The sequence below is a fragment of the Callospermophilus lateralis genome, chromosome 7, assembly GCF_048772815.1.
Source record: "Callospermophilus lateralis isolate mCalLat2 chromosome 7, mCalLat2.hap1, whole genome shotgun sequence".
Taxonomy (NCBI): Eukaryota; Metazoa; Chordata; class Mammalia; order Rodentia; family Sciuridae; genus Callospermophilus; species Callospermophilus lateralis.
The window spans coordinates 25,527,327-25,554,299 of NC_135311.1; the positions used below are offsets into that span (position 1 = coordinate 25,527,327).

Below are 26,973 nucleotides of genomic sequence, written 5' to 3' on the forward strand. Positions count from 1 at the left end.
GCTGAATGCCTCCCCAGGATGAGAAACATACTCTCCCTAGCGTACTCCCTTCTCCCCAGCTAGCTTGGACTTCTGCCCTATGACCACTGAGAGCATTTAAATAAAAAACTCAGAAAAGGCTAAGGAAAAAAATAATCCTGATTATCTGTCTTTTATTAAGCCATGTAGACTCTCATGTCCTGAGTGGGTCTGAGAATTTGGCAAAGGACTTAGTGGTTGGTGTTCTTGATAAGGGATGTGAAAGAAAAAAATATTCTCTGCAACAGGGAGGAGTAGAAACAAGGCAGTGTGTATTCATGAGTTAGATGACAAAACTTTAGGAACAGACCCTCAGGGCGATGTTGGATTCTTTTAATTAATCTAAAGTCCCTGATTTCATTTTACTAACATTCCTGTAAGAAAGAGTGTGGATTAGTGCCATTATTCAGGCTAATAACAATAAAAGTTGGCTCTTAACTTCAAGGCTAGGTAGGTTAAGACTGGCATTCTTATTTTACTTGTTACAGACTGTGCAGCTGAGGTACTTTAGTAACGTGCCTTCTCTAAAAAGATACTCAAAGGATAGAGATAGTATTTTTAAACTTTGTGTCCAAATAGCACTTACTGCAATGCATTATACCTAAATATTTACCAAAAGTTAAAGGAAATGAGAACCAACAAGGAGAAGTGGAAGACATGAGAGAAGCTAGGATGCTGCAGATGGTACAGACTGCTGTCAAATATGGGAGGGATGGGAGAGGGGTTGCTTAGAGGCAGGGTGGAGGAGTAACAGAAATGGAGTCTTGACCACACCAAATAAAGTTCTCATTTCGTTGCTTGTTCCAAATAAATTAGTTTGTTTGTATAGTGCAGAACGAACGCCAATTGTCTAAAGCTAATTGGAATGCAGAAGCAAATTAAGGACTAAGAGGAAAAATTTAATTGCTTAGCCATACAGCTTCTGTATTGGGGCTGAAATAGATATCTTTTCTTTTGCTTATCCTTCTCACTCTCTGGACAGCTTGTTCTCTTAACCAATTATAGGAAGTTGCAAAATCTGCATCTTTGTAAGCTAGAATTTGGAGCTCGGAGAAAAAAGCATAGAGTAATATGAGATGCCAGAAGAGATCTACTCACTTCCTTTAACAGGGTAAGAACCAAAAATCAAAGAATCAATAATAGGGCATAGGTAGTTTTTAACTCAGGTTGACTTCTCTTGAAAGGCCTATGCCATCTTTAATGTGGTATCTGGATGTTCTTGAAAGAGCAGGGCTAGCTGGGACCTGAGGCTCTTCTCAGCAGTCTGGTATACATGGCAGTATTAGTGAATCCATTCAATGCTGTTCCTGAGTTTAGACTGGCCATGGCCCCCTTTACCTTCTTACTATTCCAAATCTTTCTTCCTCTTAATCCCAGCCCAAGATGTCAGAAACTTTTCTCCCCACCCCCTATCTAATCCCAACACTGGTTCACCAGTTATCCAGTTGACTCCATTCTGCAAGGAAGACATTCCCTTGGCCTGACTCACTCAGTCCCATTTCTCCACAGGCATCTCTTCACCGCAGACCACAACGACCCTGACTAGCTCATGTTTTGTGTTAATGGATTTGAAATTGGAGCAAATCTCCTCACCAAAGAAAAACCACCCTAAACTCTCCCACACAGGTCTCAGCAGGTTACATAAATATTAGTCCTATCATTCAAATAAATCTGCCCCCCAAGGTCCAGAACTGTGGCTCTCCCAACTTCCTGCTGCCTCTACAGAGTGATGTTGCTCCACAAACATATGAGGACCCTAAGGGATGTGGGAAAGGAACTTGGGAAAGGAAAGGGGGCCTATATCCAGATTATTTTGTAAGCCCCTTAGTCTATAGCCTATTGTCAAGACCATACATTCCTAAATTAGAAGTCCCTAGAGAAGTTATGATGATATTTGACCCGTCTGGGGCTTTGGTGAAGAGTGTCTCAATAATTCAGTCAGGTACATACCCTAATTTTACAAAAATAAATTTTACAAAAGTAGAAGTTCAGAGAATTTAGGGATCTTACTGAAAATACAAAAACCAATAAGTGACACAACTGTGATTTTAACCCAATTCTTCACTGAAAGTTCCTATACCACTCTGCTAGTTTAAAATACCAACAGGCAAGAGATAACCACTAAGTCACATAAAATTAGGTTTTGGGGACTCTGTCCATTATTAAACCTGCTATCTCTAGAGACTTCACTACTACAAACCTAAGTTAGGCAACAGGTAGTAGCATGGAAGGAATCCTCCCCTATTTAAGCCAAATGTGGAGTGAATATTAATCATCACTAGGACTTGGAGAATCACTAAATAAAGATAACAAGTAAATGGGGGAAGGCTATTATTGATTTCTAAGATATTTATCATTTTGGCCTAAGCCCCAGCTCTCTTTATGTATCCAGTGACTCCTACCCTTAGATTCAAAAGTTAGGATCCTCTCCTAAAGAATTACCAAAGCCATAGATCATTACCTTCCTAGTGTAACTGATGCCTCATGTGCCCTTGAGATCAGCTTTTCTTTACCCTTTCCCACCCTCCACGAGTTACCTACCTTTTACTTAGTGTTTCCCAAACCTAACTAACCTCCAGAATAATGTGTACTCTCCCAGTACTGTTCCAGGATGTTCTCAAGATTTGTTAAACATGGAAACCATTGCATGCCACCTCAGTTTGAACAGGCAACAAGTGAGCAAAAGAAGCAGTACTCTCTGATATAGGTAGAAAAGAAAAAGAATGTGTGTTTGTAGTCATATGATTTTTTCCCCTATAAAACACAGCAGTTTATAATCATATGAGCACATGAATGGAACTTTATCCTCTATGGCTAACTCTAGTAATCTTAGGCTCTTGATAGTAGAATGCTTAGCCTAAGAGTATCTCTTGGAGAACCACACAGTCTGCTCAAACTGTCTTCAGAAAAGGATCATGCAGTATCATCTCTGTCCTGTCCACCCTCAGCCAGGGTAGGGTCAAAAGAAAGCTGTTTCCAGGTACCCTTTCTCTTACACATCCAAGAAGTATTAGAAACCAGTGCAAGGGAAAGGAAAATGAGCCTTGACCAGGTACTTTAGTGCAACTCAAATCACTCTGTAGACCCCCTACTTCTTCTGCTCTCCCTTCAAACCTCCAAAGGGGAAATCAGGGAGCCACTCAGTTTCTTGTATCCCCTATTAACTCCTTCCCAGGGCTAAGGAACCAGGACACCAGAGTCCTTCTGGATTATTCTCCAAGTCCTTAAATAGAAGCTATAGCCGCCCAGGGTTGAGGGTGAAGAAAGGTGTGCATGTAAGGATCTTGTGCTTTTGAGTTGGGAGGCTTGAAGTGGAGGGATGGTGAGGTATCTGTGTGTTCAGGTCTGGTCCAGCCACTCTGCCTTCTTGGGGGCCTTGCAAGTATGGACATCCACAGTGTTTCTGCACTCCTTGCATCGCACAGCACAGCACCAGTGGAATTTGCACTCACACTGAGTGACACGAGTGACTCGAGTTGTGTCGTACCCTCGGCCACAGCACATGATTTCACAACCATCTGTTCCTTTAGATGTCTTGCTGCAAACACGACCTGCAGTGCCTAGGGAACCTGGGTTGGGAAAGAGACAGAGTGAAAACCAAGTTATCTCTTACTTCAGCAGCTCTGGACAACCTCATCCACATTCTCAGGAGGAAGCCATAAAGAATCTCTCTTCTGAAAATACATCCTGTAGCCAAAATGATCATTCCCTCATTGCCCTCTAAACCAGAGTTATTATTTCCTACCATCAAGGCTTCTCAGAGGCTATTGATTTCACCTGCAGTTCTCTCCCTGCCAATAAACAATTTTTATATCCTCTTCAAAATATAACTTTAAATGTTCATAATTATTAAAGCGTGGTGAGGTTTTTTATGTTTGAAATTTTCTATAATAAACAGTAAAACAGATGGGTGCCATGACACACTCCTGTAATCCCAGTGGCTTGGGAGGCTGAGGCAGGAGAATAGAGTATTCAGAGCCAGCCTCAGCAACAGCAAGGTGCTAAGCAACTCAGTGAGACCCTGTCTCTAAATAAAAATACAAAAAAGGCTGGGGTTGTTGCTTAGTGATTGAGTGCCACTGAGTTCAACCCTCAGTTATCCCCCACCAAAAAATAAAAATAAAACAACAGCCAGGCATCGTGGTACATACCTCCCTACTCAACTGAAATAGGAAGATTACAAGTTCAAGGTAAGCCTGGGACTTACCAAGACCCTGACTCAAAATAAAAAATAAAAAGGTCTGGGGAATGTATCTCAGTGGTAAAGTGGTTTGGGTTTAATCCCCAATACCTCACCTCCTTCCCCCCAAAAATATCAGTAAAACAACAACTACAATAAAAATTTAGCCTATAATTTATCTCTTCTAAGACATCTTACCACAACTGTAATCTTGATACCATTTTTTAGTATTTTGGACCTTGGTTTATATTTTATTAAATTGTACTATACTACTATACTGAGAAGAAGTATAGAGTGAGCTCAGACTTCAAATTGTCTAGATTCAAATACCAGTTCTGCCACTTCTTAGCTGTGTGACTTATCAAGTTAATTAATGTCTCTGGGCCTTAGTTTTCTCATATGTAAATGGAAATAATAGTAACATCTAATTTAGGGGATTATTAAATCTATAATCTCTGTTCAGATAAGGAGGTGCACTGATTAGCATGACTGGTTGAAGACTTATCTCTAAGGAGTTCCTAATGAATATTCTTTGTATGACCCCTTATAGCAAGAACTTTTTTTTTAAGTATTTTTTAGTTGTAGGTGGATACAATACCTTTAGTTTATTTATTTTTAATGTGGTGCAGAGGATCGAACCCAGGGCCTCGTACATGCTAGGCGAGCACTCTACTGCTGAGCCACAACCCCAGCCCATAGCAAGAACTTTTTGAAGGGTAAGAATACCCTTTGAATTCCAGGCCCCACTTTGAGTTTTATGAGACCTAATTTTATGTTTTCCGCCTGCATAGGGAATGCTCAGGACTATATTTTGATCAATTGCAAAAGAGATCCTGTCAACAGAAAAATTAAAGTCAGAATTTTCTATGGGTTGGACCTTATTAATAAGGACCAAGAGATGAGAAGTAACTGGCATGGAAGTTCAAAAAAGAGAATGGATTAACTAATTTAGATAGCAGTAGTATTCACATTCCTCTGGGATATAGGGATAACATGCTAGAACTTCTCTATTGGTATTTTATCCATTGGTTTAAAATTTCTATTTTAGGGATATATATTATGCATATTTTATTATATATGAGTATAGTGAAACAATAGATATAAGTAAATAGTAAATATGAATATAATGGAGGTACATGCTTTTTTCTTTCTTTCTTTTTTCTTTCTTGGTACTGGGGATTGAACCTAGGGGTGTTAACCACTGAGCCACATACCCAGCCCTTTTTCAATATTTTTTTCCTAGAAGGTCTCTCTGAGTTGCATAAGTGCCTCACTAAGTTGCTAAGGCTGGCTTTGAACTCGTGATCCTCCTGCCTCAGCCTCCCAAGGTACTGGAATTACAGGTGTGTGCCACTGCTCCTGGCTCTTTTTTTCTTCTTAATGATTGGAGTATACAACCCCAAATGTCAGGAAATCACTGCTCTAGAGTTTGGGCTGACTCTAGAGCAGTGATTGTATGTATTATTCTTCCTTCTTTCTTGTCTCTCTTTCTCTCTCCCCCTCTCCCCACCCTTCCTTCTTACCTTTCTACCTATATTATTTTACATATATGTTAGTCTCATAATTCCAATGGCTCCTAGGATGAGCTGTATACCCTTTGTATTCCAGGTCCCACTTTGAGTTTTATGAGACCTAATTTTATGCCACAGAGGGAAACTAATACACATATGACCTATCTTCCCTAATTCCAAAGATTCTTCCCTAAAGATGCATTTTAGGTAAGGCAAAATAAGCTTACATTCAGGAGGTTGAGGCAAAAGGATCCCAAGTTCAGGTACAGCCTGGGCAACTTAGCAAGTCTTTTTCTCAAAATTAAAAATAAAAAGGGTTGGATATATAGCTTAGTGATAGAGTGCCCTTAGGTTCAGTCCCCAATACTGCCAAAAAAAAAAAAAAAGGCTTACACCTCAGATGTTAAGGAATCATTCCCAGGTATCTGGTGATTAACCCTCTGAATTAGACCAACTGGAAAACTCACCTAGTGGAGGGAACTCAGTGTGGCAATCAGCAGGGCTTGCCCAGCCTTTCTTTTAGCACCCTGCAAAGTACACATACTGAGCTTTACCCTGTTTCTGCTCAGTTTTACTCGGGCCCCTTGCCTCTCCAGGAAGGACAGTGATGAGTAAAAACAAACAGTACAGAAGACAGCTGAGGTTTTTGGCTCTACCTCACCAAAGTTCTGACTCTTGAGTCTGCAGAAAAAAAGCCTGGGAGCTCCATGACAGTCACCAGAAGAGAAGCAGTTCTGTTACACTGCATGTTATTCCCAGTTTAACCCATCTAAACCAGAAACTATAAGCCAGGATGCAGCTTCCACTTTGTTGAAGTACCTTTCCAGCATTCCCAAAAACTCCACCACAATTATCTACAAGAGACTGAAAAACATCAATTTTCTGCCTGGTACCAGCCATTTGTTACTTTTTAGGTAAAGCCTTCAGTGTGGATCTCCTCTTTCCTTGTTTCCCTGACTCCATTTTAGAATGTTAAATGGTAGTACACTAGATGTAGCTTTTCAGTATCATTCATGATCTAGTTCCTGCTTATCTTTCTACCTTTAATTCCCCTTGCCAGAAACATTTACTCAGTAAGATTGATCTGCTCTGTCCCTGAACCAGATCATGGACTTTCTCTACCACTCTGTTCCTGTGCACAGTATCTATTCTTTTTCTTTATCCCCCCCCCCCAGTACTGGGAATTTAACCTAAGGGTATTCTATCACTGAGCAACATCCTTAGGTCTTTATTCTTTTAATTTTGAGATAGGGTGTGACTCAGTTGTCCAGGCTGGCCTTGAACCTGGGATCATCCTTCCTTGGCCTTCTGAGTTGCCAGGATTATAGGCCTGCGCTATTGCACCCAGCATCTGTCTAGTCTTCTCTCTAGCTATCCAGAGAATCCTCACCCTTCAAAGAGCAGTTTAAATTCTATATTTTCAAATAAACTTTTCTTAGTTTCAACTGTCATCTCTCTTTGTAGTTGCATTTGCTTACCCATTTACCCATTACTCACTCTTTCTCTCTCTCTCTCTCTCTCTCTCTCTCTCTCTCTTTTTTCGGGGGCAGTGCTGAGGGGATCAAACCCAGGGCCTGTGCGTTCTATGCTAGGCCAGTGCTTACCAATGAGCAACATCTCCAGCCCTAATCTCACTTTTTTTTAGCTAGACTGCAAAGAGCCAAAGGCTTGGTATCTTGTGCTTCTGTGTAGCTCACATAAGTTTTCAGAACTGAAAAAACTTACTTAAACATCTTGGGAGCGTGCCTACTATATCCCAGATGCTGGGAATACAAAGGAGCACTATGTGGCCCCAGGCCTCAAGGAGCTAATGACCACCTCTCAGTGTAGGTAGCATTGGACCTGGTGGACCAGTCTCATGACCAGGTTTTCACGTAGGGAGGAGACTGAATCCTCCTATAGCATCTTCTTACCTGATTCCTGGGACTGAACAAACCATGATTAACCAGTGATGCCTGTACCAAGAACTTGGACTCCATGTCTCTGCCCACTTCACTACTCACCTGCAGCTTTGTCCAAGACACAGTAATCTGGGGAGTTGTCAAAGTAGACAAGATCAGTTCGAGTGGCACGGCGATAGCCTTGGCGGGCTGCTGTGAAGTTGGCACCATCCTGGGTGGCCGTCACCTGCACAGCCCCATCATAGCGCCGTCGCAGATAATCACCTGTGCGGCGGAAGTCTGACAGTGCACGCCAGCAGGTGCGCAGAGTACAGGAGCCGCTCACACCGTGGCACTTACACTCTAGCTTCAGAAACCGCCGCACAGCCTGGATGTGGGGAGGAGGCAGGTAAAGGAGAATCACTGGCCAGGGCACATTTTAGACATCCCTAGGGCCAAAAGAATGAGTGCTCTATGATCTGCTGGCCCTGGCCACCTGGTCAAGCCCTTAGTGATTCTCTCCCATCAGATCCCACCCATTCTTCCTGATCCAGTTAAAGAAACTCCTCTTCTAGGAACCACCCTGGCCAATAGTACTTGTTATGACAGCTTATTGGATTATAGAGCCACAGGTTCTGCTCACGATTACAATGTGCTCACTTGTCCTGTAGTTTTCACATTTTAAAGTATCAAGTACCTTCTGCTTTTGTAATGTGTTGTTTTCCAGCACTTTATGTGTTCACATTACCAGTGAACAGGCTAGAACAACCTCTTATTTCCTCAGTCTTTATGAAGGCAGTTCTCATCATCTTTGAAAAGTTACTTTCCATCTATGTGGAAACCTGGTGGAATCTAGGCATTGCCAAGCTCCTTTGCATTTCGTACTCCCCTTTATGGGATATTGGGGCTTATGAAGGAAATCCAGAAGCCTTCAGCTCTTCTACCTTCACATTTAGTCTATGGTTACACAAACTGGTCATCCCCAGCAAACATGAATGTATACACAGAGACATGAATACTAACCGTGCGACCACAGCGGTTATTATGTAAGTTCATGAGGGCCCGAGCGTCCTTAAGCCTCTTCTCCTTGGCATCCACAAATGCCTTAGCAAAGCGGACACCATAGTGGATGTTGTCACTGCAGCCACCCCAGTCAAAGTCCCCCCGTTGGTCATGGTGTCGACCACGGGTATAGGGATCACAGCTGCACACGCTTAATTCACCCTGGCTACAGGCACGAGTGATAGCGTGGACCACCCCTGCTGATGAGATGGCATATACAAATGCTGCTTCCCGGCTACCTAGAGAAAGGTAGAGGCATATCAGGAAAGAGGTCCACGTCTGTCCCCTTCTTGAACCTATCCAGTCTCAGATACCTCCCTTCCTCTCCTCTTCTTTCCCGGAGCCACCCACTATATTTCCCTCATTCAAGGTGTCCTTCCCTTCCAAGAGCATTCCTCAGATTATCTGATCTCTTCCCTTAGCCCTCAGTATTCTCTACCCACTTCTTTGTACATCTGACCTGTTGGGCTGACTTTACTCTTGTTTCCTTCCAATTTTCTTGGGTCCTTCCATTGACAAGTCCCATGATGCATCATCCTCACCACTGGTACACCGGTATGGTTAAGCCTGCTTGCGTCCACATTCAAGGCTTTTCAGGCCCACACTGCTGGACAGTTCCCCTACTATCTGGACCCCAGCCCAGGGGTCTTTTTAGGAAGATATGCTACCTTCCCTGCCTGTTCTTGGGGCCTGATAACTCATCATCCCTATACCCCTGACACCTCCAGATTCCCAACTCGTTCCCTTTCTCCTAGTTTACTGTCTAGCTCTGCTTAGCTTTGTTGCTGAGCTAGGGCCAAGCCACTAACTCTCCAAATATTTACATATCACCTTTCTGTTTATCTTTTGTTCCTATTACTGTAGTGTTGGGAGTGTTAGGGTGACTGTATCTCTGGTCTGCATCCTTATAGTGCATGGATGCCCCCTCAGAATGGGGAATGGGGAGAGCAGAGAAAATGAGGGTAAAAGATGAAGATGAAGATAGGGAAGGCTCTACCTCTGTGCCATCATTCCAAACCACTGTGATTTAGAGGGGGCTCTGCCTACAAAATAATAAGGTACTAAGTGTCTGTTCCCAACTATATCCTGTGTTCTAATTATGAAGTAGTGTGGGAAGAGAGTAGGGAGGATCATACCTCCCCCTCCCCACAATCCTTAAGCATACAGAGGGAAGGAGCTGAAGCAGGATGAAAGAGGCCCCTACTTCTGAGCATGACACGGCCAAAGACAGTGTGGTCCCGGTCCAGCGTGGTGCAGTTCCAGCGGTGATGGCGGAACTGGTGCTGACACTCTCGGATCCATTCTCGGGCACCTTCACCCACTGAGCGCATGATATCTGGGTAACGCTGGCACAGCTGCCGCTGCCGGCTCACCAAACCAGGGATATTGTCACAGATCACTCGGGCCCCTAGTGCCCCAATGTACCTGTAAGGTGGAGATGGCCCTGTCAGAGCATCCGATCTCTTTTCTGCATCAGGAAGGGGATAAAGGGTAGGGGGAATGTTTTATATCTATATTAGATTAGATTCCTTGCCCTTCCCCCAACCCACATTCCCTGAGGCTGATGGGTAGAACTATTCCCCACAAGCTCTGAAGAAATAGTTACACAGTTGCAGAAAGAGTAATTGGTGGTCTCCCACATTACCAGTTCCCCAGCCAAAGGCCAAAGTGACACACACTCCCAGAACATAGGCCAGGCATGTGTCATATACACAGAAGCTGTGGGCATGTCACACAAACCCATTGCCTGTTTATTTAATAAACATTAAAATCCTCACAGAAAAGTAAACTAACAAAACAAGGGTCTGAGACAACACTCTTAAACCCACATGAAGAGGAACGTCCCGAGTGGCTGGTCCATGAAGACAGGGGGATGGAAACAGGGAGGGATGGGCAGGAAGAGACATAGTGGACAATTCTGAGTAATGTTTACAGCTTTAGTTAGACTCATATAGCTAAAAAAAAAAAAAAAAAAAAAAATCTCATTCCCAATATTTTCAATATTTTAAGGGAGAAAGACTCCCCCCACCTCCGAACCTCTCCCCTTTTATTTTCAGGCTCCAAGGCCTTCCTTAACTAAGGAAGATTTTTAAAATCACTTTTCCTAGCCTATAAGGTACAATGCCCTGGATAGACCTGCATGAACAGAAAGCTGTTTGCAGTGAGAAGCCAAAAGCCAAGATAAAATACTCCAGTCCCCCAACTGCCCAGTTTGAACAGTTTTAAGAAGATAACTGAGATGGGCTCCTAAAGGATAGGTGGGTCACTAGAATCATTCATTCTCCAGTTTCTCAAGGCACTCACTATTTTCTTTCAAATGCTCTTGGCCCTGGACACCATCACAAACCTTGGGAAGAGCATTTTGCAGAGAAAACGGGTATATCACCCTTTCTCCCCAAGAAGCCACCAAGAGTTCAGAGTCATTCATCTATTTCCTTTGGCTCAGCAGCCCAGCTCTGCTTCTCACTCCTATCTTTGCAATCCCATAGTACCTTTGATTTGCAGTCCACTCTCTGTTCTGTGCAAAACACCCCAGAGGGACACTCCCCTCTTCTGAACAGGTGGGGGGAGAACAGTTGCTGCTGCAGACAGAAAAGCTTTGGTCTGAGCTATGAATGAGCCAGTGGTTTGGGAACTGCCCCAAAATGGGTCTAGAAGTGGGTGAAGTGAAGGGAGGGCAGACAGTGGGGGAAGGGAAAAACCAAACTGCCCTAGGCCCTGTGTCCCTTCCCCCCATACATTCCCACAGCCAGCCCTCACCCACAGACTGGATCACCACTGGTGACACCAACTCAAACAAACACAGGAGGGCTGATGCTTGCCTCTTTGGGAACTCAGCAGGGCTGATGGGCTCCATCTGTCCCGAGGGAGGGGTGAGAGGCTGGCCCTCTTCTAACAAATCCCATGGAATCAGTGTCCCCAGCACTGTCCATCAGGGCTGCAGCTTCCAGGAACAAACAAAATAAACACCCCAGGCTGGGCCAGGCCGGAAAGGGCTGCCTGACGCACAGCCCTGAGTTACACCCACTGCTGTGGTGCTTTGTTTGGAGAATCAAGACGTTGGAGTTGGAGCTCTTCCCTGTCTTGCCGCCTTTCTGCTTCCCCATAAGAGTACTGCTCTAGGCAATGGGTGTTTTTGGTTTTGGGGGGTTTTGCTTTGTTTTGTTTTTTTCCTGAGACGGCTTGGGAGGAGGGGGGTTGGATGGGAACGTGAGACCAATAATCCAGCACTCATGAGACAGACTGGAGTGGGGCGGGCCAAACTCTGGCGAAAAGGCCTTTCTGTGGTCTGACTTAAGTCCATTCTGCTGCAGCCCACATTGGTCCCTCTTATTACATCCTCAATGAGCGTGGGAACATCTGTTCAGAATCTAAGATGGCAAGATAATTAGGTTTTTCTACTTACCCCACTAAGTAACTGCTTCAAGACCTTGCAGAGCATGGGGTTTGCCTGCTGGCTAGTAGTTGGCCCCAGTTGTCAGTGTGGGGGCTTCCAATAATGCTGAGACTGAACTCAAGTCCATCTCTTTGCAGTTCACCACATGCTTACAAAATGACTGCCATGTACCCAGCACTGAGTTCATCTGTTAGGGGCACACAGATGTTTAAGGTATCCCCCAGCTTAATGGTTTGGGAGAGGATGTTAGATGCCCCTAACTCTCCAGCTTTGTTTTCCCCTCCCAAAAGTAAATTCTTCACTTTCTTCCCTGCTTCCTATACCAGCATGCTCTCCCTTCACCTGCTTTTGACTAATTCACATTTCCTCTTGATTTACACTCTGCCCCAGACCCTTACTACTACTCAAAGTATAGTCCCTAGAGCACACAAAATATCTGCATCATCTGGGAATTTGTTAGAAACTCAAGCTCTACCCCAGGCTGACTAAATCAGAGTCTGCATTTTCCCACAATCACGCTGCTCCACGAAGGCAAGAATTCTTGTCTCTTGTTTTTATCTTCTCTTGGGACAAGATGATGCTGGCTATTGAACCTAGCACTTCACTCGTACCAGGCAAGCCCTCTTCTATTGAGCCGTACCCCCAACTCTTTGTTTTGTTCACATTCATATCCTCAGCACTGAGAATAGTGTCCAGCACATAGTAGGTACTCAGTAATTTTGTTGAATAAACAACTAACTGCTCTGATGTATCCCCAACTTCCATCTCCTTAGCTAGCCATAAACTTCATTTCAGTTACAGCTTTACTCCTTGTCAACACTGCCAGTCTATTTGCAGATGTTTTATGTTTGTGTCCTTTTAATGAGGCCAAAGATCCTCTTTTTTTTTTCTCTCTCCCCCTTTTGTGTAGATCTCTTAATACACATAGTTCAGCCACACACATATAGGATTTTGAACACAGGAATAAAACTATTAGCCTCTCCAAATCTCTTTTTTTCTTTTCAAGGAACTGGGGATTGAACCCAGGGCTTTGCACATGCTAGGCAAGTGCTCTACAACTGAGTCACATCCCTAGCCCCCAAATCTGCTCTTAATACCACAGCATTTGTTAGTGCTTTATGGTTTGTGAGACATTTTTTGTACAAAAATCCAGAGAGAGAGAGAGAGAAAAGTAAGATCCATTTTATAGGTGAAGAAACTGAGGTTCAGGAACAGTAAGTAAAACTATTCCACTGTATCAGGAATAGTTGGAGAAAACCCAGGATAAACAAAGGCCATCTGGGGATTGGGGTTGTGGCTCAGTGGTAGAGTGCTCACCTAGCAAGTGGGAGGCCCTGGGTTCGATCCTTGGCACCACATTAAAAAAATAATAAATAAATAAATAAAAGTATTGTGTCCGACTATAACTAAAACAAAAAAGGCCATCTGACTTGAAAGTCCAAGTTCTCTTTTATTCCAGGGGTAAGAGAGGCATACAGCCAAACACTTTGGCTTCAAGATTGGCATAAACTTAAGCAAGTTTCTTTCTTTCTTTTCATACTGGGTTTTGAACCCAGGGACTTGCACATTCTAGGCAATTGCTATACCTCTGAGCTATGCCGCCAGTCCTTTCTTTTTATTTTAAGTCTCTCAGGCTGGTCTCAAAACTGGTGAGCCTCTTGCCTCAGCCTCTTGTACAACCATATCTGGCTTGGGCAAGTTTCTTTACTGCTCCTCTCTTTTCCCTCACTTCGTTATTTGTGAAACAGGGATAGTAGTACCCCTCACTGGATTATTATTCTAGGGATTAAAGATGATGCTTATAAGGTGCTTGGCCATAGTTCCTGGAGTTTAGTAAGGACTCACTAAATTTCAACTGTTGGTCATAATTGTAATGCTAATATAATACCACTCTCTATTTTTCTTTATTTGTGAGCCCAGGAACATAGCCCTACTCTTTTGATCCCCTACATCCAACCCCCTACAACATAGAACAGGGAAGCACATGACAGAAGTCCCCTTTTCTTGTTTGTCATAGACTAAGAAGAAACCATCCATTTTTTCCTCTAATTAAGGGTGGAGGGAAGGAAGGAGGGTTGGAGAGGAAGGAGAAGAATGTAGGGCCAGAAGGAAGAGCAGACTATCAGCTGGTAACATTGCTGTTAGCCTTCTGCTCCACAGTGGAACAAGGACATACACTGAAGTCAGTATACATCTCTTCAAAGGGTTGTACAAAATATCAAGTTTGGTGGATTTTCTCTTAAGGGAAAAAAAAAAAAAGAATCACATTGGGGATCTGATCTGCCTTCAGACCTCAACTTTCCACCTTGTCCTAGAAGAGGAAACCACTGAGGCAGGCATCTGGGCCTGCAGCTGTGACAGGTGGGGGTCAAGGAGACTGAAACAACCTCTGCACCTTCTCCCTCTGCTAGCCCTTTTGCTTTCTTCCTCCATTTCACAGGGACTGCTAAGTCCCTTTGTGTGTCACCTGCCTCTCCCTTCAAAGCTCTTCCATCTCAAGAATTTTTCCAAAATCATTAATATGAACCATGTGGGGAAAGGGTAATAGAGGGAGAAAAGAAGGGGAGCAGCCAAGGATAAAAAAATAGACTACAAACAATGCCCCTTGGGTCTTTAGGAAGCAGTAGCAGGATGTGACATTGTCAGTGATTTCCTCAACTAAACACCAAATGGTCCCCAAGACTGCCTCCCACACTGGCAAGAAACAAGAGTTCATAAAACCAAATTGCAAATTGAGTTGCAAAACCAAATTGTAAATTGGGCTGCATAAAGATGTGCAGTGGTCACTTCATGCTCTCATGCTGTCTCCATAGGGATCCAGAAGATATAAGTCCAAAGCTAAACTGATCCATGAAGGTAAAGGGTGGCTTTGAATTTCATTCTGAATAATTTAAAGATTTTTTTCCTGTCTCCCTTTTTCCCTTTCTCTTTCTAAAGGAATGTTTCAAGCCAGATGTAAGATATAGGCCGCCTGCTCTCCCATCCAGAACCTCCCTCCTTGCCTTCCCCAACACATCAGAGATAAAAAAAAGATCCAAAAGAGAATTTTCTTCTACAGGAAAACAGGGGTGGGGGTGGGGATGGAGAGCAACGCATCTTGAAATGATAGGAATCTGCAGCCCAAGCTGGCCGGCCCCTCAGCCAGCTACCCTCTCCCCTTCCAGCCAAGATTCCAAGTCAAGAGGAGAAAAGCCACAGGGTGCAAGAGGAGAAGAGACCACAGTGTATGTGGGGGTGGGGATGAGGTGGCCTGTTGCAAGGGAGGAGGAGCACAGTAAGAAAAGTAAGTGGGGGGCACAGCATGGTAGAGGCACTAACCCAGTCCAAGAAGCCAGTTTGATTGGGGCGGAGGGGCAGGGGGGGCGGGTGGCCGGTAGGTGAAGAGGAAAGATGAGAAGATAGAATCTTCTCAGTCCAACTCTTTCCCCTTGCCCTGCCCCTCCCCAAGGTGTGTGGTGGGGGCAGGGGCCTGCAGCTCTTTTTCCTGAGAGAAGGGTATAAGTGCCATCCAATGCTTTGAAGCACGTGGAGATGGGTCAGTTCTGCAAAAACATACAGTGGATTGCCCCCCCACACACACCCAACATACAGGGGATCTCTAACGCCAGACCTCACACATGCTAGGCAAGCACCCTCTACCTCTGAACTACATGTCAGCCCTTTTTATTTTGAGACACTAAAAATTGCTCATGCTAGCCTTGGACCTGCAATTCTCCTGCCTCAGCCTCCTGAGTGGCTGGGATTACAGGCTTGCGCTACCACAATGGCTATCCAATGTATTTTTAATGCCTCTTGCCTCTTGTGAAGGTCTGGAGTCCAGGCCTGCGACAGATCTGAGGAGAGAAGGTATCTCAGTACTTGGGGATTCCAGAAGCCTCTGGGAGATAAGGTCCTCTGGATAAGGGGGGGAAAAAAAAACGAGGAAGACAAAGTTCCAAGTGATCTCCTCAAAGCCAAGGTTTAAGACAAATGCCCAGATTATGCAAACCCAAGTGTTTTGTTTGTTTTAATTGTGGGGATTAATGGGGTGGTTTTGCCTCGGTTTCACTTCTAAAGCTGGCGATTGAGGGCCCTGCGGAACAGCCACCTAAAGGGGGTCTGGTTCATTGAACTCAACAGAAGGCAACTTCTGCCCTACAGGGCTTGAGTTGAATGGAATAGATGGGGTACAGCCCATGGGGCCTGGGGAACCTCAACTATGGGGTGTTCAAAAGCCCAGCACCTTCCCTCACCAGGGGAGTAGGACACGGCGCCTCATCGCCCCCATACTCCACTCTGGCTACTTCCCGACTTCAGTTGACCGTACTGCAGGGACTCCCTTTAGTTCTGTCAAGCGACCTGGTCCCTTGAGCTGGCTGCGCAGGGAGCTGTATATTCCCTATTGGCGCCTCCAGCCTCTGACCCAACGTTTCATCCGCCCAACCCGAAGAGCCACAACTCACCACCAGGACGTGTCTACACGGGCCGGCAGAGTCAGCAGCAGAAGAAGAAGGCAGGCAAGACCTAAGCGGGCCGAAGCTGGAGAGACGTCGGGGAGGACGGGTCTAGGCACCGGCGCAGGGGCAAGGGCGCGGGCGCGCCGAGGGGCGAGCTGCGCGGCTTCCTCCGCACCACCAGGCTTCAGCATAGCTCCCCGAAGACGCCCGCCGCACAGCCCGCAGGGGCGTGGACGGGGCACAGGCTGGGGTTACTCAGGCTGCTCCTACCTCACCCCTCTGGGTGGCCATGGGGTTCGCAGTCGGTTGGGGACCTGCGATCACGCAGAGTCCGAGAGCCGGGCGTGGGGTCCGGGAAAGATCGTAAGTTGCCGTGTCGGGAAATCCACGACGGGGCGTGGAGCCGAAGTCTTGGGGCGCGTTGCCAGAGCACGAGGTGCGGTGTCAGAGGTTCAGAGGCACCGTGTGGAGCTGCGGGGCCGAAAGTGCGGACAGCCCCTCCAGCTCGCGGGCTCTCATTGGACGGCGTGGGGCGGGGCCGAGACCGGGGACACGCGCGGCCTTCTAGGCGACTCCGCCTGCGCCAGACCCGGGCGCTCCGCGACACCCTAGGTGTGGCGGCCGCCTCCGCCCCTGGGCTCTCCAGCGCGTCGCAGCGCTGCGCCCCCACCTGCTCGGGCGCCACGCGACCGGGACAGCAGCGCCCTTCAGCGCCCGTAGCGCCCAGTCCCTACTGATGCTGTGCCACCGGGTCCTAGCGCCCTTCGTTCGGCAATTTCTGCAGCTGTAGTTGATGGCAAGGCGTACGGAATGGAAGGGGGTTGCAGACACTTCTCCCTGTTTCCTCACCTACAGTGACAGTGGAGCTGAGCACACAAGATGCACTCTTTTCGTTGGGTCCTCTCCATCTTGCACTTCTGTGAAATGGGTAGAAACCCTGCCACCGGAGTGGCAGGAGAATCTTAACTCCCTTTTCAACACTTGCCTACAGAGGCGCGGTGGGCATCTGGTTTCAGCTAGGGGATTCTCTGATTCCCTACATCTTCCGATCCACTGCACTGATCTCCCCTTTCACCACAACATTTAGACACAATGCCTACCCACCTGCCCCGCCCGGGTGCTTTCTCCAGCCTGGGATCGGGGAATCAATCAATGGCCGACGCCAAGAAGGCACACCTGCGGACCCGACGCGGACGCCCAGGCCCTTACGTCCCGTTTTCCGCAGAGCTCTGTCTCTCCCACAGTGTCTCGGTCCTCCACCCCTTCGGGCGGGGCTGCGAGTAGGAAAGAATCAGAAACAGCTGGGCGGTTTTCCCGCACCGGAGGCCAGGGTGGGGGTCCTGCTGAGAGAATGGAGGCCCTGGACCTTTTCTCCCCTTCGCCTTTCCACCCTTCCTGCGGGCGTGGTAAGTCGGGAAGTTCGGGAGGGTTGTCCGCTGAAAGCGATTCCCCTTTCCTCCTCCCTCTATCCCACCCCCGCACTTCCCAGGCTGGCAGGTAGAGCGCTGCGGGGTAGAGTGGACCTTGTTGCGGTATAGAAACAATATATTTTTCCTTTTGTGGTACAGGGGATGAAACACAGAGCTCCGAGCATGCTAGAAAGCGCTCTGCCCCCGAGCTACACCCCTTAATCCCCTCTTCTTTTTTTCTTAAACTTTGAGACAAGGTCTAGCCAAATTGCCGAGGCTGGCAAGGAACTTGGGATCTTCTTGCCTCATCCTCTCCAGTAGCTGGGATGACAGGCATGCGCCACGGACCCCCACTGTATACATTCTTTTTAAAGCTCTGGGCCGTCCAACTTTGAGAGTTCTTCTAGACCTAACCCTTGCTTCAGCTTAAGTTCTCCCGCCTAGCTCCCTCATTCCGAGGTGTCTTTCATGACTCTCCCCAGTGATTTATTTAAATTATAAAGTCCTGGTGTAAACAACGCTGGTAACTGCCCAACCCCAAACTCACCGTCTCTCTTCCTTTGTGGTGTGGGGGAGATAAGAGACTCCAGAGTGTTAAGGGACAGGGCACACACAGCTGGCTGCACTGAAGCTGCAGACATCTGAGTCAGAGCTACTGCAGGAGGGTTCACAAGGACCTTTGTCTCCTCTCTCCACTCTCACCCACTTTCCCTTACCCCACTTTCTGTGGTAAGAGGCAAAGTACATTCATCAATTCAATAAATATTTATTTATTCCCTGTCATGTGCTAGGACTATGCTAGGCACTTGGTGTGTATCAGTGAGTACAGGAAAGCAAAACAATTTCTGCCCTCATGGAGTTTGTATTCTACTGGGTGCTTTGGGGGACAATAAACATCAGAGGTAAAGCTTAGAGAAGCTAGAATGGTAAGTGCAATAGGAAAAAAAATAGGGCACTGTCAGTGGATGGGTTGCAGTTGTGACCAGGATGATCATGACTGTGACAGTCAAGCAGAGACTTAAGAAAGTGAGGAAACAAGCCTGGTGGCCTCAAGGAGGGAAAAGCAAGGAGCTACTCTAAGGTGTGTAGGGGACAGCAAGAGTGAGCTAGGGAGGAAGAGTTTGGGCAGGTAGTGGAGGGTGGGCTGAGTTAGGGAGGAGAGAAGTGCCTACCACCATTGGTCTGTCAGGCCTGGGTGGGGGGAGCTAAACTGGAGTTGAAGTGGGTTGGATACAGAGACCAAGCAGGGCCATCATGGTGGCCATGTCCCATCTGGCCATCCGACTCCCCTTCTTTCTTTCCTTCAGTCTGATAGGCTCTAGATGACCTGCTGTATCCTTAGAATTGCACAGACTCCAAGAATTTCCCTGAGAGAGGCAGGTGGCAGAGGAGTGAGCTCAGGCTCCTTACTGGATAGGCCCCTTTTCCTTGGACCACTCTTTCACCTCCTCCCAGCCCATCCCCACCCCTTTGCAGGGTAGCAATCTTCCAGCTCCAGCAGCCTCTCCCAGACTCCCCTGTGTGCTTAGACCTGGGTGTGACCCTGGCCCTGTGTTTATTTCTACATATAGGCCTGGGGTTGTGAGTGAGGAGGAGTTGGAGATGATCACATCTAACCTTGGGTGGACTCATCCACATGGGCCCCAAACTCAATTCTGAGGCCCCTTATTTGGTTTCAGCAGTCTTCACAGTTAAGTAGGACCGTGTCTTGGCACAACATAGATGCTGAATGATTAGTGAATGTTTCTGAGCTGAGGGGCCCCCCAGAAACATCAGCAACTCTGAAATGGCCACCTCTGCCCTAAAGTGGGCAACCCAGAATGGGGCTTTGCTTCTTCTTCTCCTCTCCCCCTCCCCCAGCCCCCAGTTCCCCAGGAGGAACCCCAGGCTGCAGGAGCCAGCTGACTGCAGGAACTGCACTCAACCACTTAACTAGAGAACAACTACGGAGCCAGAGAAGAGGTTTTCTGGGATCTGCCACTTTGGAGCTTCAAATCTCAAAATAAACTTTCAGTCTCAAGGTCCTAGATACTATTGGAGAGCTCAGCTCCTCACGCGAGGGCCAGTTTGGGGGCTTCCAGGCAGAGGGTCAAGGCCAGAGGCTCAGACTAGCTCCCGACCTGTTTCTCTGACTTATCCCCAAACCCACTGGAGTCAGGGAGAAGAGTTTCTTGTTTGAGACTCAAGTACTGGTTTCCATGGCCCTGCATGGAGTCAAGTCAGCACTTATTAAGCACCTGCTGTATGCCCACCACTGGCCAGGGCATCCTAAATGACATGGAAGGAGAAAGTTTTTACTCCCAAGGCATTTTCATGCAAATGTAATAAAGCCAGCTGAGGGTGGCACTCTAGGACTCTGCTGGGGTTCAAGGCTAAATACTGCAGACATGTTGTGCAGTAGCATCGGCAGAGACCTGGGCAAGAATCCCAGGCCACCCCGCTACCCCCCATCCCACTCCTCCTCAGGCTGCCAGATTCTCTGGAGCCTCCAGCAGACAGCTTCCACCTAACCATCAGAGCTGGTTTTCCTTATGGTGCCACTACAGCCCCCTGCCCTTTGCATAAGTGGGTGCCGAAAGGAGAAAGGTTCCCTCTCACCCTTGATGCTTCATCTCACACTCTGCTCCCCAGTGAGGCCACTTAGGGTTAAGATCCATTTTTCACCCTATTCTCAGCTGTATGTAGCTGAATGACTTTGAATTCTTACTGGCCCTTGGATGGGAGTGGAGATGAGCTAAGGGGAGCTGGGTGTGGGTAAACAGCTCTTACTCCGCCCTGGCCTATCCTCCAGAAGGCCCCCCTTTCCTGGGCCCCTTTGGCGATGACCTTCTCTTTCCCGGTGGGTGGGAGATGGTGTGGATGGTAATGAGCAGAGAGAAAGGCCAAGAAGGGGCTGGGGGGAGGCTTGGATAGGAGTCAAGGAATTCCTGAGCCTGCTACTTGCACAAGGGGCCCCAAGACGCCTTTCCTGAGATTTCTTTGCAAACCAAGGCAGATCTCATTTGAATTGGGGCCAGGTTCACACAGGCCCCTAGTGCTCCACCTCCTGCCCCTGGGCACCATGCAGAGAAAAGAGAGCTTGGGAAGAACCCGGGGCTTTTAAGGGGGGTAATGTGGGGATCCATGCTTTCTACACAGCCTGGCTGGCCTCTTCTTGGTATTTATGAGCTCCCAGGCGAGACATGGAACGTGTCTCAAAGAGGCCAGGCCAAACAGGCTTCGGAGGGAAGGAGCATCCAGCCCCTAATCAAGAGAAGGGCTTGGTGGGGCAGTGTCCTCTGCATCCAGCTAGTGGCTAAACAGGACAAACTACTCTCTAGGACACAAGGAAAAGAGGGATTCAGGAACTAGGGGAAAGAGGAGATTTGGGGAGGCAGGATCACCAGGGCAAGGCATAAAGGGGGGGTCTGGAGCCTTTTAGCACTTTGGCTGTAATCAGTCTGGAGCCAGGCGGTGGGCGGGCTGACGGCCATCCTGGGCGGGTGGCCCAGGTTCTGTGTGAGGCCAGTGGGTGTGCTGCTGGGATCTTGGGTGGTCACTGACCGACCTCTTCCCAAGGGAGTGTTCCCATTTTGTCCCCAGACCCTTTTTCCAGTCTGCCTGTAAAAAATAGGCTAAGCATTGAGCTTTTTTCTCTCCCCACCACCTGTTCTGGGCCCCCAAATGATCTGGAAGGATGATTTACTTCCAGTAAACAAATATCTGCAGATCCCACTATCTGCGTTATTTTCCTCTGCCCTCCTCAGCCCACTCTGCCCTCCTTAGCCCACTCTGCCCCTGTTCTCATGCTCTCCCTGTCTTTCATCTCGGGTTCCATCCCTCTCTGGATCTCTCAATGGCTTGTGTACTCCACGTGTATTCCTCTCTTTCTCTTTGGGTTTGTCTCCCTGTGTTTCTATGTCTGTCTGCCCCTCTTTCTAAACTCTGTCTCTTGTCTATCTCTGCAGGCTGTGTTATTCTGTCTCTCAGGACGGGTCTTTCTTTCCCTCTTTGTCTGAATCTGTACAACTGTTGGTCTTGCTCTTCTTTCTCTCCCTATTTCTGTCTTTTTTTGCCTCTTTGTGGCTTGCTCAGTCTGCGTGTACATGTGTGCCTGCCTGCCTGTCTTTTCCTTTGTGTGTGGCTTTCCCCCTCTCTCTCCTGCTCTGTTTTACACTTTCCCTGTGCATTTCCTGCAACACAATGCAACGTACACCTGACAAGAAAAAAATCAGAAAATCTTTCCCCTTTTAACTCATCCAGGCACTATTTGCATGACTCTAAGTCACTTTACCACTTCAGGCCTCAGCTTTCCCACTAGTAGAATAAGTAGGGTGAAGATCTAATTCTCTCTGGGCGTTTCTATCTTTATCTCTCCTTTCTTGTGGTATAAGCCACCCTGGGTTCCTATAAGGCCCTGCTTCTCTGATTCCTAAAGTAGACCCTGAAGTCAAAACTCTAGCATCCTAGTGGAGAGGGATCTCTGATACTGTTAGCTAGCAGGCCCTCAAAGGAGGACGCCTCACTCCTCCATTGCCTTAAACATCAGGGTAGACAAGGTTCCTTTCTGGGGCCAGGTCTGGGATACAAACCAGATTAGCTCATCTCTCTAATCCTCTTTGTGCTGGGGCCTCTGCCAGGCAGGGACACCCACAGCGCAGAGCGAGGGTGTGTGTGTGTGTGTATGTGTGCAGATTCTTGGAGAAGGCTGGACACTCAAGGTTCTCCTCCCCCTGCTACCCTGTCCTGCCTTAAAAACCCAAATCAGCAGCTCTCTCTGTATGAGAAATGTTATCAGGCTTGAGCCAAGTCAGGTTTTCCATAATCTGGCCATCCCACAACTCTTCCCTGATCTCTCTTTCTCTATAGCCTCTCTAGGACTGGACTAGCATTCCAGCCATCCCCCAGTTCTGGAACAGCTCAGACCTACCCCACCTCCACACTTATCACACGGCCGTGTGTGTGTGTGTGTGTGTGTGTGTGTGTGTGTGTGTGTGTGTGTTTTCTCCAGTCATCAGACTTTCCTTCCCGTCTCAAAAAGCCCAGAGCGACAGGCAGCAGTTGGGACGTGGGGGAGGGACAGGACCGGAAGCAGGCTGTCCCTAGTCTTCACACTCCAAATTGGAGGAATCAGGCCCTTCTCTGAAGTTTCATTTGGAGAGATCTCTTTTGGCTGATAAGATCAAAGCATTCCCTTTGCCAAATCATTACCTTATTGTCGAGGCAATTACAGAACTTATTGTATCAATTAGCCAGGTCTCCAGCTGCAGCCGATTATTGCTGACAGTCGTGCCGTGAGCTTGCAAAAGAAAGGTCTGCCGGGCCCAGCCAACCCGGACGGAGAGGGGAGGGCTGGGTGCAGGGCCGGGCTCTGGCAAGGCCCAAATCTGGCCTCGCCGCAGGAGCTGTCCGGCTGCTGTCAGCCGGGATGGGCCCCAGGAGTTCAGCCGAGGCGCGAAGCTGAACCGAGAAGAACCCACTGGTCTCTCAGCGACGCTGCGCGGAGATCGCTCTTTCCTGGGACTCCACACCTGCTCGCCTGATGGCCCAGGGGATCAAACCAACGCAACTGGGAGAGGTAGAGATTGCTCAGACCAAGGCAAGGCCCCCCGCCCAAGCCCGGAAAATGCTGTGCGAGCCAAGAGGCCGGCCCCTTCCCGACTCTGTGAGTGATTCGCTCCGTGGGCCCGGCGCCCCGCCGCGGCGTTCGCAGGAAAGACACGACAGGGTAAGCTTAGTCTTCTTGGGGACTCCTGCGTTTCAGACCCAAGAAAACTGTAGTAGGAGTCAGCAGGACGAGAAGAGGGCTTGTTGCCAAGGGTGCGGGAGCGCGGTCTCCTTCCCTTTTGCATGGATCACCGCTCCTTGCAGAAGAACCACGCCGTAGGGTCAGGTGGGACGCGGGGGTCCCCTAGAGCAGTGGTTCTCAAACCTGGTCTCAGAAGCTTTATACATATTATCCCCCCAAAAGCTTTTGTTTGTGTGGGCTATATCTATTTACCAATATTAAAAATTAACATGAACACAGAACCCACCAAAGAGCTCCCAACGAGCAAAGATAGGCTATCTGAGCAACAAAATAAAATAGTTTTGGATTGTAATCCAAAGTATAAAATAAGTATCCATGAATCTATTAATAAAGAAATGGGAGGGGGGGAGATCTCCTATGTAGAAGACTTCCTAATGATTTATGTAGACACTCTGCCCTCAAAGAGCTGGAATAAATCCTCCCCACTCCTCAAGTTCAGCCAGTGACTTCCAAACAGTATAGCACAAGAAGGGAGCGTAGAGGATAAGAGCCAATCGATAGTGGAGAAACTCGACAGATACCTCAATCAGGTGATCAAGGTCAACATCATCAGTCAGGGTGATAGCATGCACCCTTGGTACAATGTGATGACAATGACACTTTATTCTCTTGTTGCTGTGTAGAAAGAGGAACTATCACTTGTTGCTGGTGGGAATGAAAAATGATTCCACCACTTTGGAAGAAATTCAGTAGTTTTTAGAAAACTCCACATACCCTTATCACATCGTGCAGTAATTTCACTCTTTGGTATTTGATCAAAGGAGTTGAAAATTCACATCCACATAAAAACCTGCATGTTAATGTTTATGGCAGCTCTGGTCATAATTGCCAAAATTTGGAAGCAACTAGCATATCCTTCAATAGATGAACGGATAAATTGTTATATCCAGAAAATGGAGTATTATTCAATGCTAGAAAGAAATGAAGAATCAAGCCATGAAAAGACATGGAGAAAACTTCAATGCATAGTGCCAAGTGAGAGAAGTCAATCTGAAAAGTCTGTGATTTCCAATTATATGACATTTTGGAAAAGGCAAACTATGGAAACAGCAAAAGGGTAATTTCCAGGGTTCCTTCCTCTGTGGTTTTCTTTCCCCTAACCCCAGTGTAATCATGAGAAAAACATCAGGCAAATTCCATCCAAAGGGCTTTTTTTTTTTCTTTTTTTTTTTCTTTCCCTGCAGTGCTGGAAATTGAACCCAAGACTTTGCACATACTAAGCAAGCAGTCTACCCCCCACCTACATCCCAGCTTCATCAGAGGAGTCTTCTACAAAATACCTGACCAGTACTTCTTAAAATTGTCAAAGTCATCAAAAACAAGGAAATTCTGAAAAACCATTGTAGCCAAGAAGCACCTAAGGAGACATGACAGCTAAATGTAGTATTGTATTCTAGATGAGATCCTGGAAAAGAAGAAGGACATCAGGAGAAAACTGAGGAAATCTGATTAAATATGGACTTTACTTAATAATGTGTTAATCCTAGGTATTAGTCTGTTTTCTGTTATTTTAAAATAACATGATTCCACAATTATAAAGAATTATAAAATATTTTATAAATTACATAGGTAAATTATAAAGAGAACACATTTATTTTGGTTTATAATTCTGATGATGGCCTTCTTGCTGACAGAGTTGCAGTGCTACATAGGGCAATAGGTGGTGAGAAACAGGGGGCACACGTGTATGCGTATCCTCTTCTCTCTCTCCTTCTGCGCCATTGTAAAGCCACTAGGATTCAATCATGGAGATTCCCTAATGACCCTGATGACCTAATCCTAATCACTTTCCAAAGGCCCCACTTCCAAACACCATAGTTAGATTGTTTCGATTCTTTTAATACCTCAAGGACACTGGGGATTAGATTCCAACATGAGTTTTGGAGGAACAAACTATATTCAAACCCATAGTATATTGGTTCAATAATTATTGGGGCTGGGGTTGTGGCTCAGTAACAGAGCACTTGCCTAACGCATATGAAGCACTGGGTTTGATCCTCAGCACCACAAACAAAAAATAAGCAAATAAAATAAAGGCAAAATGTCCATCTACAACTAAAAAAATATTTTTAAAGTAATTGTGACAAATATAGTCACATCTGTAAGGTAAATAACATGTTAATAATACAGAAAACTCCTGTAATCTCAGCTACTTGGGAGGTGGAGGCAGGATGTTTGCAAGTTCCTACAAGATTCTGTCTCAAAAAGTATTGCTCAAATGATGGTGGAATAGGTGGATATCATGATCCAAAGTACATGTATGAAGACACGAATTGGTGTGAACATACTTTATATACAACCAGAGATATGAAAAATTGTGCTCCATATGTGTAGTAAGAATTGTAATGCATTTGCAGTCATTTAAGAAAAATCAATAAAAAAGTATTACTCAGTGGTTGAGTGCCCTTGTGTTCGATCCCCAGCACCATAAAATAAATAATAAAAAAATGAAATAGTAATAGAGAAAACTGGGTGTGGGATATATGGACACTCTAATTTCTTTTTGTAGTTTTTTTTTTTTTCTGTGAATCTAAAACAATTGTAAAAAAAAATTATCTTAAAAGATTAAAATGGAAGCTGGATATGGTGGTAATCCCAGGAACTGGCGGTGGAGGGGGGGGGGGGGAGGCGGGAGGCTGAGGGAGGAGGATTACAAATTCAAGGCCAGCCTTAGCAATTTAGTGAGGCCCTGCCTGTCTCAATAAGGGGCTGGAATTGTAGCTCAATGGTAGAGCACTTGCTTAGCATGTGGGTTTGATTCTCAGTACTACATATAAAGAAAATAAAACAAAGGTCCATTGAAAAACTGTTTTTTAAATAAAAATAAAAAGGACTAGGGGTGTAGCTCAATGGTTAGGCACCCCTGGGTTCAATCCTAGGTACAAAAAAAAAAAAAAAAAGATTTAAATTGAGACATTTATAGTACCTGCAAGGCCCTGGTTCAATCCCCAGTACCATAGACAAACAAAATGGAGACAGTTAAGAATAATTTATTTGGGCTGGGAATGTGGCTCAAGTGGTGGCGCGCTCGCCTGGCATGTGTGTGGCCCGGGTTCAATCCTCAGCACCACATACAAACAAAGATGTTGTGTCTGCCGAAAACTAAAAAATAAATATTAAAAAAAAATTCTCTCTCTCTCCCTCTCACTCTCTCTTTAAAAAAAAAAACACAATAATTTATTTAAAATTAGTAATACACCCCCAAAACTTGTTAATATTTTTTAAACACTTGTTAATGCCATATTTTTGTGAAAACATTACTATAATTCCAAAAAAAAAAAAAAAGAAGAAT

At 46.3% G+C, this 26,973-nt stretch overlaps 3 protein-coding genes across 15 annotated transcripts in view; 2 read left to right on the forward strand and 1 right to left on the reverse strand.

Moving 5' to 3' along the window:
• St7l (suppression of tumorigenicity 7 like) overlaps nt 1-26,973 on the forward strand; it is a 156,055-nt gene that overhangs the window by 86,000 nt on the left and 43,082 nt on the right. For 6 of the 12 annotated variants that reach the window (XM_076863013.1, XM_076863004.1, XM_076863008.1 and 3 more), the window contains one exon: nt 14,986-16,113. The exons of 1 other annotated variant lie outside the window; for it this stretch is intronic. In XM_076863013.1, the coding sequence (XP_076719128.1) occupies nt 14,986-15,429 (444 nt within the window). In that variant the 3' untranslated portion in view covers nt 15,430-16,113. Of the gene's footprint in view, nt 1-5,441; nt 5,531-14,985; nt 16,114-26,973 lie in introns of those variants that run through there. 5 more of the 12 variants (XM_076863005.1, XM_076863001.1, XM_076863000.1 and 2 more) reach the window with 5 other exon arrangements.
• Nucleotides 897-18,534, reverse strand: Wnt2b (Wnt family member 2B). Of its 2 annotated transcripts, XM_076863018.1 has the most exons (7): nt 18,441-18,534; nt 17,589-17,758; nt 16,491-17,421; nt 9,856-10,076; nt 8,613-8,890; nt 7,713-7,977; nt 897-3,587 (listed from the first exon to the last, which is right to left on the reverse strand). In XM_076863018.1, the coding sequence occupies exons 3-7, from the start codon at nt 16,673-16,675 to the stop codon at nt 3,358-3,360; spliced, it is 1,179 nt and encodes a 392-aa protein (XP_076719133.1). In that variant the 5' UTR covers nt 16,676-17,421; nt 17,589-17,758; nt 18,441-18,534; the 3' UTR covers nt 897-3,357. The 2 variants fall into 2 exon arrangements, with proteins under 2 accessions (XP_076719133.1, XP_076719134.1); XM_076863019.1 differs by lacking the exon at nt 18,441-18,534 and having other exon boundaries at nt 17,589-17,930.
• LOC143403388 (uncharacterized) lies at nt 16,774-26,016 on the forward strand. Its single transcript, XM_076861440.1, has 5 exons — nt 16,774-16,778; nt 16,813-17,200; nt 17,417-17,890; nt 23,364-23,600; nt 24,866-26,016. The coding sequence occupies exons 1-5, from the start codon at nt 16,774-16,776 to the stop codon at nt 24,899-24,901; spliced, it is 1,140 nt and encodes a 379-aa protein (XP_076717555.1). The 3' UTR covers nt 24,902-26,016.